Source organism: Vipera ursinii (genome assembly GCF_947247035.1).
Source record: "Vipera ursinii genome assembly, chromosome: 5".
Classification (NCBI taxonomy): Eukaryota; Metazoa; Chordata; class Lepidosauria; order Squamata; family Viperidae; genus Vipera; species Vipera ursinii.
In genome coordinates this window covers 32341818-32360963 of record NC_139518.1, presented here as the reverse complement: position 1 = coordinate 32360963, position 19146 = coordinate 32341818, and the positions used below count along the sequence as shown (strand labels likewise).

At 34.3% G+C, this 19146-nt stretch overlaps 1 protein-coding gene across 1 annotated transcript in view; it reads right to left on the bottom strand.

Annotated features, from left to right (window-relative positions):
* Window positions 1–19146, bottom strand: part of FARSB (phenylalanyl-tRNA synthetase subunit beta) — a 32466-nt gene that overhangs the window by 790 nt on the left and 12530 nt on the right. Inside the window, exons 12-16 of the mRNA XM_083364438.1 lie at window positions 15943–16150; window positions 15461–15541; window positions 13978–14070; window positions 12722–12839; window positions 10119–10271 (exon numbers count right to left, since the gene is read on the bottom strand). Of these exons, the coding sequence (XP_083220564.1) occupies window positions 10119–10271; window positions 12722–12839; window positions 13978–14070; window positions 15461–15541; window positions 15943–16150 (653 nt within the window). The remainder of the gene's footprint in view (window positions 1–10118; window positions 10272–12721; window positions 12840–13977; window positions 14071–15460; window positions 15542–15942; window positions 16151–19146) is intronic.

The following is a 19146-nucleotide window of genomic DNA, read 5'->3' as shown; positions in this document are numbered from 1 at the left end:
GGTAAAATTAGGCTACAGATTCAAATAATTACAACTGAAATAGCTGTATTATAACCCCGCTTGCATTTTTTTCACTGTTATCTCAATAGAATTTCACAATTTAATGCTGATATAAAATTCTAAATAATGTAAATACTGTACTGAGAAAATGTCCACAGAATTCCACTTCAATGAAATATTTTGTGAAATTAATCTGAAAACTTTTTCATCAGATTAATAATCTAGGGCTGTGAATTACAGTATAAAATATGTGGGTCTCACAACTGGACTGCCTGGGATGTTTCATTCTAAAACATGTCGGCTTATATCTCTCTATCTCACATTGGATTTGTAAAGAAACTTATTATTACTAGGCTTATATTGCCACATTCTGAGATTTTTCAATTGTATTACATTGTAAAGTCATGCACAAGGCAAAGGGGAGACGACTAGAAAATAATCCTTAAAAGTTCACTAGAAGGAGTATTTGTAAAATGATTAATATTAAATATAGCTGATTTATGCAAGAGTTCAAAGAAGCATTGTTTTTTTAAAAAAGAATCAGCTACTGTATTAGAAAACATTTCCATAAATTATCTCAGGCTTAGTGGATCAGAAATAATCTCATAGTGTCTTTAGTTGTCTCGCAAATGTGTACCTGTGAAAACAACAAGATGTGAGAAGCTGAATTATAGCAACACCACTTTATTTAGATTTATGGGTTCTGCCACAAGAAAAAAACACTACAAAACTGAAATAATGTCAATATATAATATAATGGTCACGACTAAATCACTTGTTTGCTTGCAAACATGCCCATGGACAGAGTTGGAAAAATATTACTTTAAAAGTACTTATATAGTACTATGCAATGCAGGCTGGAGGAATCTCTTTTTATACCCTAGCTATGATTATTTAAAAAGTTACATTGCAGTATCCTTTTAGGTCTCTACTATTTTACAAAAAACAATTAAAATTTACAAATTACAAAACTATCATGGAAGGCTAATTTCTCAGCAAAAGTGTTCCTCTGTTCACAACAGAAAACACATGCTAACACAGACTGACCTAAAAATTAATATGCAAATATGTACGCAGAATGTTTTTTCTCACAGGTAACAATTTTCTTATTTTACTTGATTATCAGTTTATCTTTTTTGGGAGATTTACAAGAAGTAAAAAATGCATGCCACTCAGAATGCATTGGCATAACATAATTGCCACATTTCAGTATGATAGCAAAGCTGTCAATATGCTTGAATTGTTTTAAGGAACAATAATGTGCACACAATTTCTGTTAAAATTACATGAACTAAAATTCCCACGGAATGTTCCTTAATGAAACCAGATTTTATTAATCTTGAAAGATTTTATTTTCAAATGCAAACATAAAAATGCCTTATGTGGAAAAAAAAATCTTCAGCCCAATGGCATCTGCCTCTTAACTAGGCGGTAGCAGACATCTGGCCATACATGTTTTCAATATATTAATTGGAATTTAATCCTCTGTGAATGCACATTAGATAAAAGTCCAATTTTGTGATTAGGATCAGCAAACATGTCAGTTCCTGTTATAAGTAAGTTCCCCATGAACTAGTGCACATAAATTGTTACCTTCCATAGTAAAAAAAAAATAATGCAAAAAGGCTTGCTGTGAATTGGTGCATATAAAACATTATTTTCCATGGTAAAAAAAAATTCGCAAACTATATCAAGTCTTTTCCTGGTAACTACTGTATTTTGTTGGTTCACGGGGGTTCTGTCCTAATAGTCAAATCTGGGGGCCTATGGCTGGGAATCACTAAACTACATGTATTGGCAAGCATATCTAATAGATCAAAATTGTATTATATGATGCAGTAAAAGATGACAGAATCATTAAAAACATATTAAACCTCTACTTTAAAGCCCATAAAATTAAGATCTTATTACAGCTTTTAAACTTAAAATGTCTCAAGGAATCCAAGAGGAGACTAAATTTGAAAGTATATGAGTGCTATAAAAATAATTAAGAAACATAAAGCATAAACTATCTCCAAAGACTTTAGATAAACATACGTGCCTTCTGAAAATGGCAGCCCTAAAACTTGTTAAACCCTACAACATCCAAATAAGAAACTAGAATCAATGTTCCATAGTAAGAAAAAGATTTCTGCAATGCTTTGAGGTTCAAAGAATTCTGTTATTAAACTTATGTCCCTAAGACCTGATAATTGTCTTTGTGTTCTAACTCCAAGACTGCTTTGATTATTCAGGGGATCTCTCTTTTGGTGACTAATCCAATGGAAAACCTGGTCTTTAGCCTATTTTCTGGTTAATTGACCTTCAAAGAGCTTGTTGAATTCTCAGTGTGCTTTACTGTCAAATACCCTATACATAGCTTCTTTTCTCTATCAAACTCCTTTCCATATTTGGAGAGAAAAGATTAAGAAAATGACATAGGATCAGAGTTAGCATCAGCTTTAAAGATTATACTGATTCAAATCATAGCTTGAAAATAATAAGTAAACAAAAATTAGATGTCAGGCTTCAATAATTAAAGAGGAAGGAATGTGCTATTCTGTATGATTATTAGAGGATATTCCAAGAGTTAATGTTTATTATCTTAACATGAAATGGAAAAAAAATTACTACAGTACTCATTGATCAGAAACATGGTGCGTTCGTAAATCACATCAGAACTGATTTCATCAGGCCAAAAAAAATTAAATATATTTTCTGCGCAGTATAAACAAATCCTTTTCCGAGCTTATGGAAAGTTAATGTAATCTAACTGCTCAAGCTATAAATATGTAGAAATTGGAGCATGGAACCAAGGAATAAATACCAAACATTTGCAAATATATGAAAAGACAACTTCAAAATGCCAGATATACTATTTATTTATTGTTGAAATTTATAAGGCTGCCCATTCTGGGTGGCATTTAGCATAAAAATGAACAATAAACTAAAATGAAACATAAAAAACCGATATACATTGAATATATAAAATATACAAATATAAAATGTGACCAAGCAATATAGGAAAGCAAGCTAAAGGGCACTCTCACTCAATTGGGTCCTAATGCCTGGAGGCAAAGCCATCAGATTTCCTAAAGGTAGTAGAGTTGGGGTCTGTCATATACTGGAGAAGTAGGGACAACCACACAAAAGGTATCTTTTTGAATCCTCATTATATATTTATAACGAAGGCCCAGGGCTTATTAAATTTTGCAATTAAGCAAAATTGTGCAAGTAAAATATAACAAAATACAGGTATTTCTCCACTTTGCAATGTCTTTCCAAGCTATTCTCCACTGCAGCTTTCCCATGAAAAAAATGGGATTTCCCATTTCAAATAATATAATCTATTCTCTACTATTCCCTAACTTCTGTAACATTCATCCCATATGAAAGGATAAGAAAAAAGAAGAAGTTTACTATTTACAAAACAAATGAAAACAAGTAAAGTGATCTGTGTAAGGACACTATTGGAAGAGAAACAGTTAATAGCCACTAAAGTTCTTAATACATGTAAACTAATCCTCTAATTCAACAAGGGCCTCTCATCCCTTTTTTGAAGATCAAAAAGAAAACTTTCTTACTGTATATTTGAAATCAGTGGGAACAGGTGTGGATTCTGGATAGGTATGCAGATGAAAAGGTATAATTACCTAGCTAGTCCACTTCATAATCAGGGGTCTGAATTCCCATTAAGAGGAAACATTTCACTTTCATGTATTTTGTAAAGAAGTATGTTATTAATAAAATAAAGCTTAATACACATTAGTGTTTACATCAACTGGCTAATTACAGCAGGATAGAATTTTCCAGTGGTAATTTCATGCAAAATGTAAAACGGATCAAACAGTTACAAACACTGTAAAATATAAGAGAAGCATACCAGAAGCTAAACTCAGACTCTGGTTTTCCAGACTATTTATGTTTATTTGTATTTACATTTCATATTTCTAAACCACCCATCTCCCTCAAAGACTGATCTTCCAATGAGGCACCCTATAACCTGCCCATGGTGCCTTTTTCATTCTAGGTCAGACAATCAGGGCAAGAACTAACTCAGATTCCATCTGCTGCTGCTTCTTGAGTCCCAGCAGTTCTTGCTAGCATGGCTAATTGTAAACAATGCTGTATCCTTGCCTTACGCAAAAGAATATATAGACAGAAATCTAAATTTTGAAATGGCAATATACAGATTTATAGGACAAAGTTTCTAACTACTACTATGAAATCAGTTACAGAGTGCAGTGGCTCACGTGGTTAGGACACTGGATTGGCGGTCAGCAAGCCCACAACTTGAGACCCGAGTGCTGCTGCCTAGCGGGGTGAGCTCCCGTGATTCGTTCCAGGTTCCTGAAGGGAACACAAAAGAAGCACTGGGCAACAGTTATGTCACCAGCTAATCCTTTCACCCCGGAAGTGCCTTAAACAGTGTCATCAACACAAATGGGATGGGAGGGAATCAGTTACTGATCTTAGACTGTGCATGCAATTGTTTGGATTTAAAGCAAAAAGGTGATTTGAGAGAGCAAAGGAGCTCATGTAATAGACAACCAATTCCAGAAAAATATTTGAGATAATCAATAACCCCACCCCAAAGCTTTTTACTACACCAGGTTAGCATTTCTTTACTCAAATATTCCCCTCCCTAGGGATCATACTGCCACCTTACGGACCTAGGAAAATGCAAAATTGTAATGAAAGTGGCAAGAAGTAGAGCATGCATACCTACAAACCTTCTGAAGCAGCACCTCTTCCGCCTTGAATCTGAAGCACTACACCTCCCTAAGATGTGAACTATTCAACGTAGGTTATGAATGGCAGAAGACTTAGTAAACGGTATCTTTTACAATAAAATACCTTTACGATAGACAACTCTATGTTATCTATATACCATAATATAATGTGTTTGTTTCTAAAAAGTGGGAGTTGGATCCAATTCAGGGTTGCTTTTTAAAAACATAGTATATGTCACATTTACTTTATTCATTTATGAGAGTTTATATGATGAATAGTCCATTTCACTCTGTAAATCAAAACTTTATGCAATCCACATATGGAGGAGGTAAAGAACAGAAAGTATCTCTTAATTCTGTAAATAATTCTCTCTTGTAGTCAGAGTTTCTGGAGATCAGATTTTGTGTTCCATTTTTCAGCAAGGTATTTTTTTCAGGAAGGTATTTTAGTACTATAGTCTGCCAATTCTCCCAGTAGTCTTAATCTAAGGCTAACTGTTGTATTGAGTTCTATGAATGCAGAAACACCTGCTAGACAATTTATTCATGGTTGGCAGTTTTCATGCTATTTAACTATAATCTGGTCAATTAGGAAGTGACATGATAAGATCTCTTTAAAAAACATGTTCATCAAAAAATATGGCTGGTATTTTTATTTGGGCTAAAGATCACATAGAATGAGAAGCATTAGCTATGGAAATAGGTCCCTTATTGTCTGAAAGAAAGTTAATGGAATTAACCACCAACAGAATGTACTAAAGTTTTGAAATAACCAAAAATACTGACTACCAACCTGTAGCTTTATTTGGACCATTAACTATTGAGTAAATTATAACCCATCATTAGGGTCTTTTATCTGAGTTCTAGGAGCTGGAAGCATAATAATGATAATTTAATGTTGTTGCTATTTAATGTTGGAAATACAGATGGAACAAGCAAATATGCTCTCACAATCAAATACATCTCAATCTAACCTGTATAAGGAAAAGGTCTGAGACAACTGTGGAATTTTGCCAAAAGATTCAACATTATGCTACTGTAAAGGTCTCTATGAAGTAACGATGAAACAATAGCTATACTAAGCTTTCCAGTGACACAAAGGCCAAGAGTTACAGATACCGTTTCAGGTTTCCAGTGATTGCTTGTCTGTAGTTTTGATAATAACAAAAGGAGGACAATTTTTAAAGTTATCGTTAATTTTCTCACTTTTACTTGTACTTTTACCTTCAAATGGGAGGTATTATAGTGGCACAATTACACAAGTTAACATCTAAAAACACCACAGTAAAATTTTTGGTGCAATGGAATGTTTAGTATGTTTCTATTTTTTATTAAACATTTTGAATTATTTTTAATGAGAGAATTAAATAAAACAGTGGGTATTAAATAAATCCAGGAAAAAACATACTTGAACCTTTTCATATTTGAACCTTTTCATACAAAAACATACTTTGCCTTTTGATACAAAGCTTAGTACACTAATCTTTTGTAACAAATCTTTATACCTCAAGACCTGGCTCTTTGAGGTTTCTGGCCAGGACTGAGAATTTTTAATTTTTAACTTATTGTAATTGGGTTTTTTAATCAGAGTTATAGGGGTTTTATATTTTAATCAAGGATAATTTAATCTATTTTAATTGTTATTAACTTTTTGTATTGTAATGTTGTTTTAATTGCCTTGTGAACCGCCCTGGGTCCTATGGGAGAAGGGCGGTATATAAGTTCAATAAATAATAATAATAATAATAATAATTTTGTCCTTTACACAAATTAATAATATATTTCTACCCCAACTTTCTTCCAAGATATAACTCTATAATGGCACATTTAAGATTTTAGGTGGTTTACTATTTTGGTACTGATCAGACTAACATAGAAATGTTTATAGTAATCAGACTTAAAGCATTAAAAGCATGCATATCCAACGGATCTATCATATTCTAAGCAGATTTCTAGTTATATTAGGAGAGAAAATAGGAGTCCATGGGAAGGTAACTCTCCCAATATTACATTTAAACTCTTAACTTATTTCAGCTCAATTCTGGATTACAGCTTGCAATTATTCCTGTTACTCAAGTTAACTTTGTCTGAAGTAAGAATGAAAGTTCAAAAATCTATTCCTTAAGGTTTAGAAAATATTAGATTTTATTCTGCAACTGATTTTTTAAAAATATGAACTTATTTAGGGTGTACAAAGCCTGACCAAAGCAGTCTGCAGCACATCTGTTACACAAAAACCGTTACTTACTGTAGATTAGAGTGTGACAAATCAAATACAAATGTTTCAAATTTTGGTTTCTTTCTTCCCTGAGTTTTTATAACTGCAGCATGATTTATTTTTTTAAAAAAAATATATACAGCTCCACATTTGACACACCTTAATAATTTTTCCTTTCCAAATATTTCAAAAGGAAAACGGCAGAATGCAGCTATTGTTTAGCAACTGGTCATGCCAACAATCCCAGGATTTGCAATCTAAAATTAAGCACGGACCTGCCAATTTAAAATCTACCATTGCCTGGAAATATATCATATGTAGTCATAACTAAAGGACTATTGACACCCTAATGTATATATAAGTCCTAACAGATCTCACAAAAGCAGCTTGGGAGGGCTGGTGTAAAGATACAATAATTCAAAAAAACCAAACCTGGTGTGGATCTTCATTATTTTAAATCAGTGGATCAAACTGATGATTTATTTTAAGACTGAGAAATCACTCGGGTAGCACCAAGAATGGCTGCTGCTGGGTATAGTTTTCAATATCTTTATCAAGAACTCATTAACCCATCAGTCACTCTGACCAGGCTGTCCCAAATGACACTGAAAATCTCATTACATTACAGCAAAATGTATCTTGCAGCCCTGAGAGCTGTTTTTCATTCATGATAATACACACACCAGACTTTAGATTAATAGAGGCCAGAAAGAGCAAAGAAGCAGCAACAGCCTTTTAAGCCATTTCTCCCCAAAGAAAGCAAACTTAAGACTTTGAAACAGGTGCTTTCATCTCAACTAATTTACAAGAATATTATTTGCAGATAAAGAAACCGGCAAAACGACTACTTACATGGGGCAACACTTGTAGCATTTACTGCAAAGTTAATCAGAAAATATAATAATTCTTTCCTGGATATACCAAAAGGAATTCAAGAATATTATTTTTTGTTAAATCGATTTAATCATACATTTTTCCTTTAAAAACCCCAGGATAATATAACAAATACAACTTACAACTTTAAGCAGGAGGAGAAACATTTTTTTTTTCCTTTTTGTTTCACTTCTTGTGATCAGTTTGCTGTTGAAATCAATTCTCATTTAGTTCAGATCAGCTTGGAATATTTAATTTTTCAAATGTAGGATTAATAAACAAGGAAATGTGGAGCATATGATTCATGATTTGTAACTCTATTTTTGAACTCAGGTTCTGATCATTCCTCTATGAACTGAAAAGTTAATTCACTGGTAAAATAACACTGCTATCACATGTAATAGCAGAAGGCAGAAAAGTATGTAAATAATATGCATAAGGCACATTATGATGACAGTTTCTATTGTTTTTACCACCTGTAAACTATTCATGATCATTATCAAAACATCTCTATATTTAAATATATCTTTTAAAATAAACATTTTATAGAAAACTGTGGGGCAGACAACACTGATATTTTTGGCACTGAAGCATGAAAAAGCTCTATATTTCACAGAAAACGTTATAAACCAGTAGTTAAATGCTTTCCTGTTCCCATAAAAATAAATTTTGTTGAATTATTTTATTATCTTGAAAGCAGAAATACAGCGGTAAATGAAAGAAATGTATTAAAATCACAAGTCTTTGCATAGAAAAAATAAATGGAATTGTCAAAGAATAGAATCATATAGACTATTGGACACACAACTATTGCACTACAGACTTTGGGTGATGGCACATATACTTTTAAAATTCTTTATAGCTATACTGCAAACTAGAAAACTATTTTAAACTTAATGAAGGCCAAAAATATCCTCAAATCTTTGCAATTTCCTAATTTTTCAACAAATTCTATATACCTATTTACATTATGCGCAACGCAGAAAAGGAATAAGGATTCTTCAGGGTAAAAAAAGAATTTACAAATATTTAACTGCTTAGAATTAGGTCCAAGTTTAGAAAGTCATGCTTTAGTAATGATTGATTTCAAAGGACTAAAATATTATTGCTCATTGGCACTTGAATTTCTATAAGGAAAGCTTTATTGGAGAAATGAATTTATCTCACTGCCCTGGATGTTTGGAACAAGCGGTGTTCTGCCTTGAATTATGCCTGATATCAGGGCTATAAAATTTTAATTTTAATTTAATTTTAAGGAAATCAACATTTCACCTATGTTTTTAAGCATCTGCTATTGTTCTGAAGAAACTACTATACTTTAAAGACAAAACAGTGTATGAACCTCAGATTAACATGATTAATATTTAAGTATTAGAGAACAAAGGCAAACCATAATCAAAATATATGGAGTCTGAATGAACATATACAATAAGTCATTTTGTTTCTCTATCTAATTACATGAAGTAAATTGTATAGGTCTTAAGAAGATAATTCCATTCAAGATGGACAATGTTTCATGGCTTCTTAAACTAAAGCCTGTAATCTGATGCAATAGAAAAAGTGCCTGAATTACAGAATTGTTCACAGATACATTATTATGCACATTTACAGCATAACCATGCATTCTGCCAAACTTGTATAACTTTTGTTTAAAAGAATGGTCACAGATACAGCGTATCTTTAATTTAAGCAAAACTGCATCTTTTTTTTAAACCAATAGCTATCTGAATGTTAAGATCCATTTCACATTCATTCTTCGTATGTTCAGAGCAGAAGAGAGCTATCTTCTAGAAATATCTAAATAAGAAAAGCAGGGGATCAACACTTTTAAAACAAGATACAAGAAAGCTATATTTTTAGCAAGGTCATTCAATCGAAACAGTAAAACTGCAAAAGCACAAAAGACCTTGTTAAATGTCCCCTCTTTCTACAGAACACCACTAAAGCTGAAGGTTTTATGAGAATGAAGGGAGCTAAATAATGTAGGAAATACTTATACAAGCTTCCTGCTTGTTGTGCTTTATTTCCAAATAACTGCTGTTGAAGTTAGATGCTACGTTCCATGTTTGCAGAACAGAATTTAAAAAACTATTGTTAACAAAGGATTATAGTGAACAATAACACTATAACAATTATATAATAATAATGCTCTAATTATACTTAGAGTAAAGAGACCAGTTACAGTATTTATGAAGACAATTAACAACCTTAAGCCACAGAACAATGGATTTGAATTTTAAGTCATTAAGATATGGACATTTTATTTAACACAGATGTACAAGGACATCCAAATGTATTTTCAAATGTTGGCTTACCTTCAGCTGCTTTAATATAATATCCATTCTCTTTACTTGGAGGGACTTCCAGGAGCTGCATGATTCTATCCAGCAACCCATGAATGATCTCAAAGCCAGGGTTTTTGTTATAATAGATAGCACAAAGATGCCTATGGTTTTTTGCACCTACATCTAAAGAAGGAAAAAGAAACAAAAAATTAACAACTCTGTACAAATTGTACTTTTTGTTCTGATCCTATCAGGTATCAGTGTTTAACAAAACCATTGGTAGCAATTCATAGCTTTGATGGATGACTTACAGGTAGTCTGCGAATTACAAGTGTAATGGAGCCTGCACATTCCATTTCTAACTCGAAAACTCGGAGTGAATCTCGTACCTCAAACAAGATCACTCCCTGCTCGTTAATACATGCAGGACTTAAGTGAACATGAGATATCACAGGGTGGGGAAGGCTATGGTGGGCCTAGTGATGGAACAGGCCCCCAAGGCCTCCCCGACCCGCTAAGATACTTCATGCTTCCCTGTCCCTTCATGCCGCACCAGACTCACTTTGAAAAGATACGTCTCCTCTCTGCTGCGGTTCCTGCTGCTGCCCAGATCTGAGGCTAGGGGATGCTTTTGCCTGCCTACAGAGGCTGGATCTGGGCGTTGGAGGCCTTTTCCAGGCTGCTGCTACCAGGAAGTAAGGCTGGGGGACACTTCCACGTGCCTCTGGAGGCCCGATCAGGCACTGAAGGCTTTTTCCAGGCCGCTGCTGCCTGGATCTAAGGCTGGGGGACACTTCCATGGCATTCCAGAGGCTGGACTGGGGTATTGGAGGCCTTTTCCAAGCTGCTGCCGTCCAGATCTGAGGCCAGGGGACACTTCCATGGCTCTCCAGAGGCCAGATCTGGGCGGCAGCCACCTGGAAAAAGCCTCCAATGCCCAAATCGGGCCTTTGGAGGGTTGCGGAAGCATGTCCCCATCCTCAGATCCAGGCAGCAGCGGCCTGGAAAAGGCTTCCGGCACCCGGATCGGTCATCCAGAGGGCTGTGGAAGTCTCCCCAGCTTTAGATCTGGGCGGCAGCAGCAGTGGAAAATATGGCCAATAAAATGAAATTAGAAATAAAATAGCTGTATGAAATTCATTTACCACAGGCATATAAAAAATAGTTGCCAAACCAAGGCAAAATTTTCTTGAATAAACTTAGGTGTTTTTAGCCAAATAGAAAGAAACCTATTGCATCATTCCATAAAATGATTTTCCTACTTTAAAGTGCAGAAGCCAAGATGTTAGGAAAAATTACAGATCTATTGTAGAGAGTTCAAAGTGCTGTCTGAAAAATCCATTCCATACAATTTACAACGAAGATAATCAGTAGGGGCTCTTTGGAACAAGCCAAGAAAATGTAATAAGAAATATTAGTATATGCTGCCCCCTGGCAGCAAAAAATAAAATAAAATGTATCTTAGAAAATTTATCTTTCATACATTATTATCAATACTTTAGCAGCAATCCCTATACACGGATAACTCATGAAACAAATACATGCAAAAACATTTCCCTGTTCAGTATTTCTGTTGCCTGGTGCTCGTTCTCCAAAATATCCATTTCAATGGTGATGTCATCAGGAGATGGTTCACTATCATATATTCATATATTGTACTGTAATTCAAGTTGAACATTCTATTCCATTGTTACTATGCAAAGGCCACTGATCTGAATTACACATATTATTGTAGTTTGTTTAGACTATCTATTAATGAAAAATATTTAAATCCAACTGACAGATGTTTACAGTGTTAAACAATAAAAATAAAACTGCCAATAAATCAGTTTAGCCAAAAGTAAACATTGGTGAAAACATTTGGAAATATGGTCCAGATTCTATTAAGTATGCTAATTAATAAAACTGTGATGGCTAACAAATGCCTTAGCTTTATCATTTTCAAAAGCAGAAGCAATGCTTTGGAGGATTTTAGAATATAAATTAAAAAAGAATAGTTTTTTCATACTACAGTATTGTAACAAGGATCTCAAAGCAATCAGTTAACATGTTTCCACAAATTAATCTTTTGTTAACCCAGAAATCTATGTGGCATGTGGTTAGTTTGTGTTAATCCAGACAGCTGAGATTTATTCAGTAAAGTATGATTTAGCATAACACAATCCAGGCTAAAAGTTCTACATCATCTAAGTTTCTTGAAATGGGAAAAAAGATAAAAAGTTTAAAGAAATATATTTTAACAAAAACTAGAGATATACAGTTTCTATATCCAAAACTGGCAAGGATGTTGAAGACCCACCAGGGCTATCCACTTTGCTTATCTCAATTGTTTTGAAAAAAGCCTCATTCCTTTGAATGCTAAGCATATGTGTCAGTTTAGGAAAATACATGTTAAAGATAAGAAGTTGTTCCAGAGATGACAAGTAGTTCAGAATGAGACCACGGCAAATATGCCAAAATTAGGCATTCCTCTTGCTGGGAGACTGCCTATGCTGAACATAATCATATTGAACACTGAAAGAGAAAAAACTGGTCTGGTAAGGATACCATAATCTTCTACCATGGATGCTACAGTTATGGTGAGCTAACCTATATCCCTGATATTTGCACTAAATGAATGAACATTTTCTTACCCATGGTGGAATCTTTCACTACAATATCAGAAATTTCAAAGAGTTTCAGAGGTAAAGGCATCTTTTTATTAGCTGTAATAGTTTTCAAGAGTCCAGGCAGTAGTGTAGTCCGTGCTACCTATAGGACACATAAGGTGCTTGATAAATTATACTTCCCTGAAAAGAAGAGCTGTTAGCATAGAATGGGATTTCAAATGGTTGTTGTTGGGGAAATAGGAAGAAAATTAAGTAAGTAAGCTGCTTTACCTATTTTGGTTAACTTAAAAGCAGGCTAAAAAAATCTAATAAACAAATATCTACATACAAATATCTACATACAGCCTTCCATCCTTCCGAGGTAGGTAAAATGAGGACCCAGATTGTTGGGGGCAATAATCTGACTTTGTAATAATGCCGCTTGGGGGGGGGGCGAAAGCCCTAAATAAGCAGGCATATACATAGAATGAAGGCTATTGCTAAGCACATTGGTTTGTGCTTAAATTGTAAGCCGCCCTGAGTCTTCGGAGAAGGGCGGGATATAAATGGGATTAAAATAATAAAAAAATAATAATAATTGGCCATAAATGCTTAATCCATATTTCTCCCCGATTCAGCAGCAATTCTCATTCTTTATTATCTGTCAACAAAGCTCAGTATTGACAATATTGGCTCATGGAAAAATATTAATTTGCATATTAATACATATTAAATAAACTGGAAAATGGATAAAATTAAATTAATGAAAGATTTTTGCCTCGACAAGTCAGAACTATAAAAGTACTGAGAACAAAATTAGGCATGTTAATAGTTTCTACTTCAGAAAATCAATAAATAAGGTTGGGAAGAATGTGAAGGTGAATGCATCGTCTTAGTCATAACCTTGCCTGCTGGCCAGGCACATTATATATGGGTATTACACTCTAATATAATTTGAATGGGTTTTTTTTGTTTTTTCCCCCTCAAGATGGCTTTTGCTATGCCAGCTTCAGGAAATACCCAGCCTGATAAAGCTGAATGTTCCTAAAATTTAGAGGAATTTTGGTTCCAAAGCTGGAACCTTCCTCAAAATAGTTCCATTTTGAGATTCTACAATTGCTGACATAAACATTGCTGATGATAATTTTCTAACTTTGGAACTTCACAAAAGAAAAAAAAACTGCAGTGGAAGATGTAACAGATGTACCCTTCCAGACAGGTGTGATTCCTTGGGAGTTTAAATCCAGCAAGCTATTTTATGGATAGGATTGCAACAATACCGAAACGCTTGTAGCCCTCACCTGAAATTCAGCTGTTTTGGGATTGGCTATGTGTACAGCTTTTGTTGCAGAAATATCAATCCCCAACTTACTAGCGATGTCTTCTTGGGAACACTGTATATGGGTAGAGGAAATCAATGTATTTAATCATGTTAAATTACAACTTAACTGCAAGAAGAAGAATGAAGAGACTAAAAAAAAAAGAAAGAAGGCCCAATCCTGAACAATGAGTTAATTTTCATGTTACGGTAAAACCTAATTTAGTAATATTTTATTGCTAAAATTATGCCCTTAAGGATTTTAATTATCATCGTTTAAAGAATAACAGGGTTTTTTAGCACATTAGATATTTTTTTAAAAAAAACTTAATCTGAAACCTTGCTGAAAAGATTGGGGCCCACATTATCAGTGCCGCTGGGCAATTACAAAACTCTTTCAGCATCGTTCAGGTAGAAGCAAAGCCACTAAAATTTGGAACCTCAAACCTCCATTAGGGTTGTGCATGTGCATGCATGCATGCAGACTTATAAAATAACTCAGCCATCATGTAAAATGATAGGCTTTAATAAGTTGAAGAGAGATGCGTTGTATACACACCACATGCTGAAAGTTGTTGTAAAACTTTATCTTCCATTTCTTATCGCAGATGAATGATCTGGAAGTATGTTAATGTTAATAAACACTGAGAAGTCTATCAGGGCAACTGTGGCTGTTTCAGTGCTGAAACTTAATTGAAACCAAGCAGTTTATTACTATAGTCTTCTTGAAGTTTCTTCAAAAAAGTCACATGCTTTGTTCAGAACAGATGAGGCTGCAAAGTGGCTTTCATCATTCTGAATACTCAGCTTGTGAATCCTTTAATCCAGGAGTCCCCAACCCCCTGTCCATGGCCCATGGTCCACAGCATGCCAACAACTGGTCCGCACAAACAAGCAAAGCCCCATCCACCAGATGCAGGCAGCACACAAAACCATGCGCTCTCTGGTCTGTGGAAAAACCTCTCTCCACGGAACCAGTCCTTGGTGCCCAAAAGGTTGGAGACCTGTGCTTTAATCTACTGATTCCTGCTGACATACATATTAGTATTTGCATTACAAATAAAGATACTGAAGTTGGTTTGAAAACTATTCTTTTTTCTATAAAGGTGACAATTCAACAGTGACCATAGTTGAAATTTTCAGATGTTGAAAATAGTGCAAGAAAACTTAACTCCCATTCTTTGGACATGCTGAAGCTAGCTTGCTCCTTTATCAACAACATTCTTCATAAAATAGGAACATTATTATATTTCCTTCTTGTGCCTCTAATTAGAGTAGACAAAATAAATCAGCACAACAATCACATTTTACTATTAGTGTAGCATCATATATGAACTATATACTAGAGATAATAAGAAATCAAAGCTTCACAATTGTGGAGTGCTCCTGCAGTCTATCTTCTTTTAAGATGCAGTACGCTCTACTGGAATCTTACTTTCTAGAAACAGAATCTATTACACACATACCAGAGCAAAAGTGAGAGCTTCAGTAAATCCTGCTGCTGCCAAATCTTGCCTCAGAAGTTCTGTGAGTTTATTGAGTGGAAACTGGAAGAGAAAATAAAAATTCTTTTGGCTCAATGAATATCACAAATTTATGGAAATCACTGTTAGTTTACCCTTTTTCAAAAAGAAAAGAACAGAATAACACCAAACAGTTACATCTGGTTTCTGCAGAGGAAATGCAGTTCCCAATTAGAGATTGAATATATGGCCCCCAGGTTTAAATCCTGCCTTTCTGGAAGCCCATCCATTGCAGGTCTTTTGAATTTCTCAGATCAGTTAGGCATCTGTTTTGTATCCTTTCTATGGTAAACTCCCCTTGCTTCAAGACAGGACAGAAACAGTTTTAATTCTTAAGACACAGTTTTCTTCTACAAACTCTTCTGGCATACCTCTAGCCTTTTAATTGACAATACAGACTGTTTACTTTAAGGGTGCAATCTTACTTGATTAGCTATGGTGTATGTTTTTGGAATAGTCATCTGAATGTTATTATAGCCATACGCTATTGCTGCATCTTCTATGATATCACATGCATGGATAATATCAGCTCGTGTAGGTGGGATTTCAACCTCTATATTGTTCCCATTCCCTATGACGTGTGACTTCAAACACATTCTAGTAAGCAGCTTTGCAAGGCTTGATGGTGTCTCACTAAAACAAAACACAAAAAGTGATTTTTAAAGAATGCTTTGAAAAAATTACGTACTTTCATTAGTAACTTTCAAGCCATTGTAATTCAACATAGCTAGATACCCTCATAAATCAAGCCTGGACATGAAATAAATGTTATCAGAGGTATAATACAAATCCTGATGAAGCTGAGCAAGGAATATGTTTGTTAGATGTTTTAATTAAAAATATACTGTTCTATTGCCTTCAAATCTTGGCATTTTCAGTGTATACAAAGTGGTCTCCACTTCCCAATCAAGTTACCATTTATACCTTAAATATAGAGCTAATAGAAAATCACCAACAGATGCATAAATGATTTGGTTTTTCTATTAATCCAAACTATGTTAATATGTCCTAAAAGTTGAGTTTTTAAAAATAATTGTTTTTTTAAAAAGAAGACAGAAAATAATACAAATTCAACCCAGAAAAAAAGAGAATAGAAAGTGCAAGACACACACACAAAAAAAGGCGGCCGGGGGGGGGGGAATAAGAGAAAAGAAATATTTAAAGAAATCATCACTATTCATCCCAACAAATACAAACTTAGTGATTTTTCACTCTCTATAACAGACATGTCAAACTCGCGACGTCACATGATATCGCACAACAAATTGGAGCATTTTCACCATTTCCGGCAATGGAGTAGGCGTAGCTTCCGGATGATGCGTCCTGGCAGTTTGACACCCCATGTCTATAAGGTTACATTTCAGTATCTCTTCCTTTAACAACCCATCCTTATCCATATACAAATCAATAAATCATTAATATTTTAGTCCTACTGCTAACAAAAAGTACATAAAGGATTCCAAGAGTTTTATAGAAGCAGGTCTTATTTTAACTTTGGTCAAATAAACGTGCTTTGTACTCCTTCCTTTTGTTTCTAACAATCTTGATTTTTCATTTATTCAGATGTTTCATAGGATTTATATTTCTTCACTTATTCTTTATGGATCTGAATGAGTTCTTTGAGGCTTTAGCAATCTCTTTTGTAAATGACAGATTGCATGACTGTAAGGAGTCGTTATCCAGATCACACTCTTGGGTTATTTCTACTTTAACTGTTATCTGCATCTTAAAATCCACATTTTAAAATTTTTTTCCAGAATTTTACCAATTTCTTTACATTCTATTATTTCTGCATCATATGAGGTTTGTTTTAGCTCTTCATCCTGTAGATCTTCCAAGGTATTCTCTTTCACATCTTCCCTTTGGGAAGCCGTCGAGAAAAGAATTCTTTTCAATTTACAAGTTCAAATTGAAAATTTAGATAGTTTGATAAAATAGCAACGGTTCTAAATTAACCCAAAGATGATACTCAAAGACAAGCAATAACATCTAAACCAGATTCACAAAAGGACAGATTGGAATTTAATGTGTTGCTGGTGGATTTGAAGGACAAGACGTTTGCCTTGAAAACTGCAGGCTTGTTGGAAAAGGTTGAAAGGGCCATAGATTTTAAAGACTTAGATTTGACAGAACTGATGAGTGATGAAGTGGACTTTCTTAGGAAGACAGAGAGAGATTTGGGAATGGAATGAACTTATTATATCCAACTGGAAAAGGTTTTTTTGAACAAAAAATGCTGAGGAGATATCTACAACAGAGACTTATGATTTTGAGGAATGAGATCCAATTGTTGGGAAAGATCCCGGTTAAAATTATTTTTTTAAGGAAAAGCTTTATTATTAAGAATCAAATGAGGATATTTGATCCTAGATGGACCAGAAATAACAATTGTGGTGTCCTAAAGATGTTTTTTCATGAGCCAGTTGGACTTCCATGTTTTTCTTTGAAGATGTTTAAATGCAGATGGAAAGGACAAAGGCCACTCTTTCGAAGATAGCAAAGTCCACATTTTGGACAGAGAGAAGAGCTGGTTTGAAAGATGGGTCAGAGGATGTCTATGTCAAAATTGAACAGCTCTTTCTCAACAGAGGGGGAGGGATCCGACATCATCTATCTGCAGTCCACAACACAATCTTTTCAACAGTTCCAAGAAGGCTCCACATCCATTTCCACTACTCAGGAGACCCTGAAGACACAGATAAACCTCCAGGTAGCTTTAACGACTTGCTAAAAGAATACAAATGTACCACTGTCTGCAGGAGTATAAATCTTTCCATTCCCTACCATCCAATCATAGCTGAAGAAGCTTCTTGGATAAGAAGTGAAACATCTTCAAAGAAAAACAAGAAAGTCCAGTTGCCTCTATCTATGACCTAGATACTGAGAATCTCCATAGACAACAATTGTAGTGGTTTATGGTAGATTAGAAGCCACTGATTTTATGTGATATACAATAATATATTGCTAACAGAGGGCTTTGAAGTTTATATATATATATTAGACAGATGTCAGGTCAAATTGATTGGGTTGCAAGTGAGGAAACTATTATTCTTGAAATATATTTAATTTAATTTTAATTTAATTTAATAATTTAATTTGTATACCGCCCTTCTCCCGAAGGACTCAGGGCGGTGAACAGGGCAACACATAATAAAAAAACAGGATACAAAAATTAAAAAGTAATTAAACTACAATGCCCGTAATAAATTAATACATATTAAAAGTTAAAACCGATTATAAAACCCAGCCCCAACCCATCAGACCAGGCCAGCTTGTTCAAAAAGAAAGGTTTTGAGATTTATTGGTATTCAACTAGGCAGGACAATCTATGTGTATGTGTCCCCCCCTATTTTTTCCTTCATTCTTTTTTTTTAACGTCTTGTTTAGTTTTGCGTTGTTCTTGTATTATTTTTTTTTGAGTTTATATTTTAACAGTGAATAAAATAAAAAAATTACTGCAAAAAGGGTTCTTTTAAAAGCACATCAAGTGGAACAACTGATTGTCTTAGTCCTTAAAACCTTCCTGATAAAGTTTATTCTTTTAATCATATGATATACCCCTTTAGGAATTTAGTTGACTTAATTCAAAATTTGACAAAAATTCTTGCAAAGATTCTCAATGAACAAAG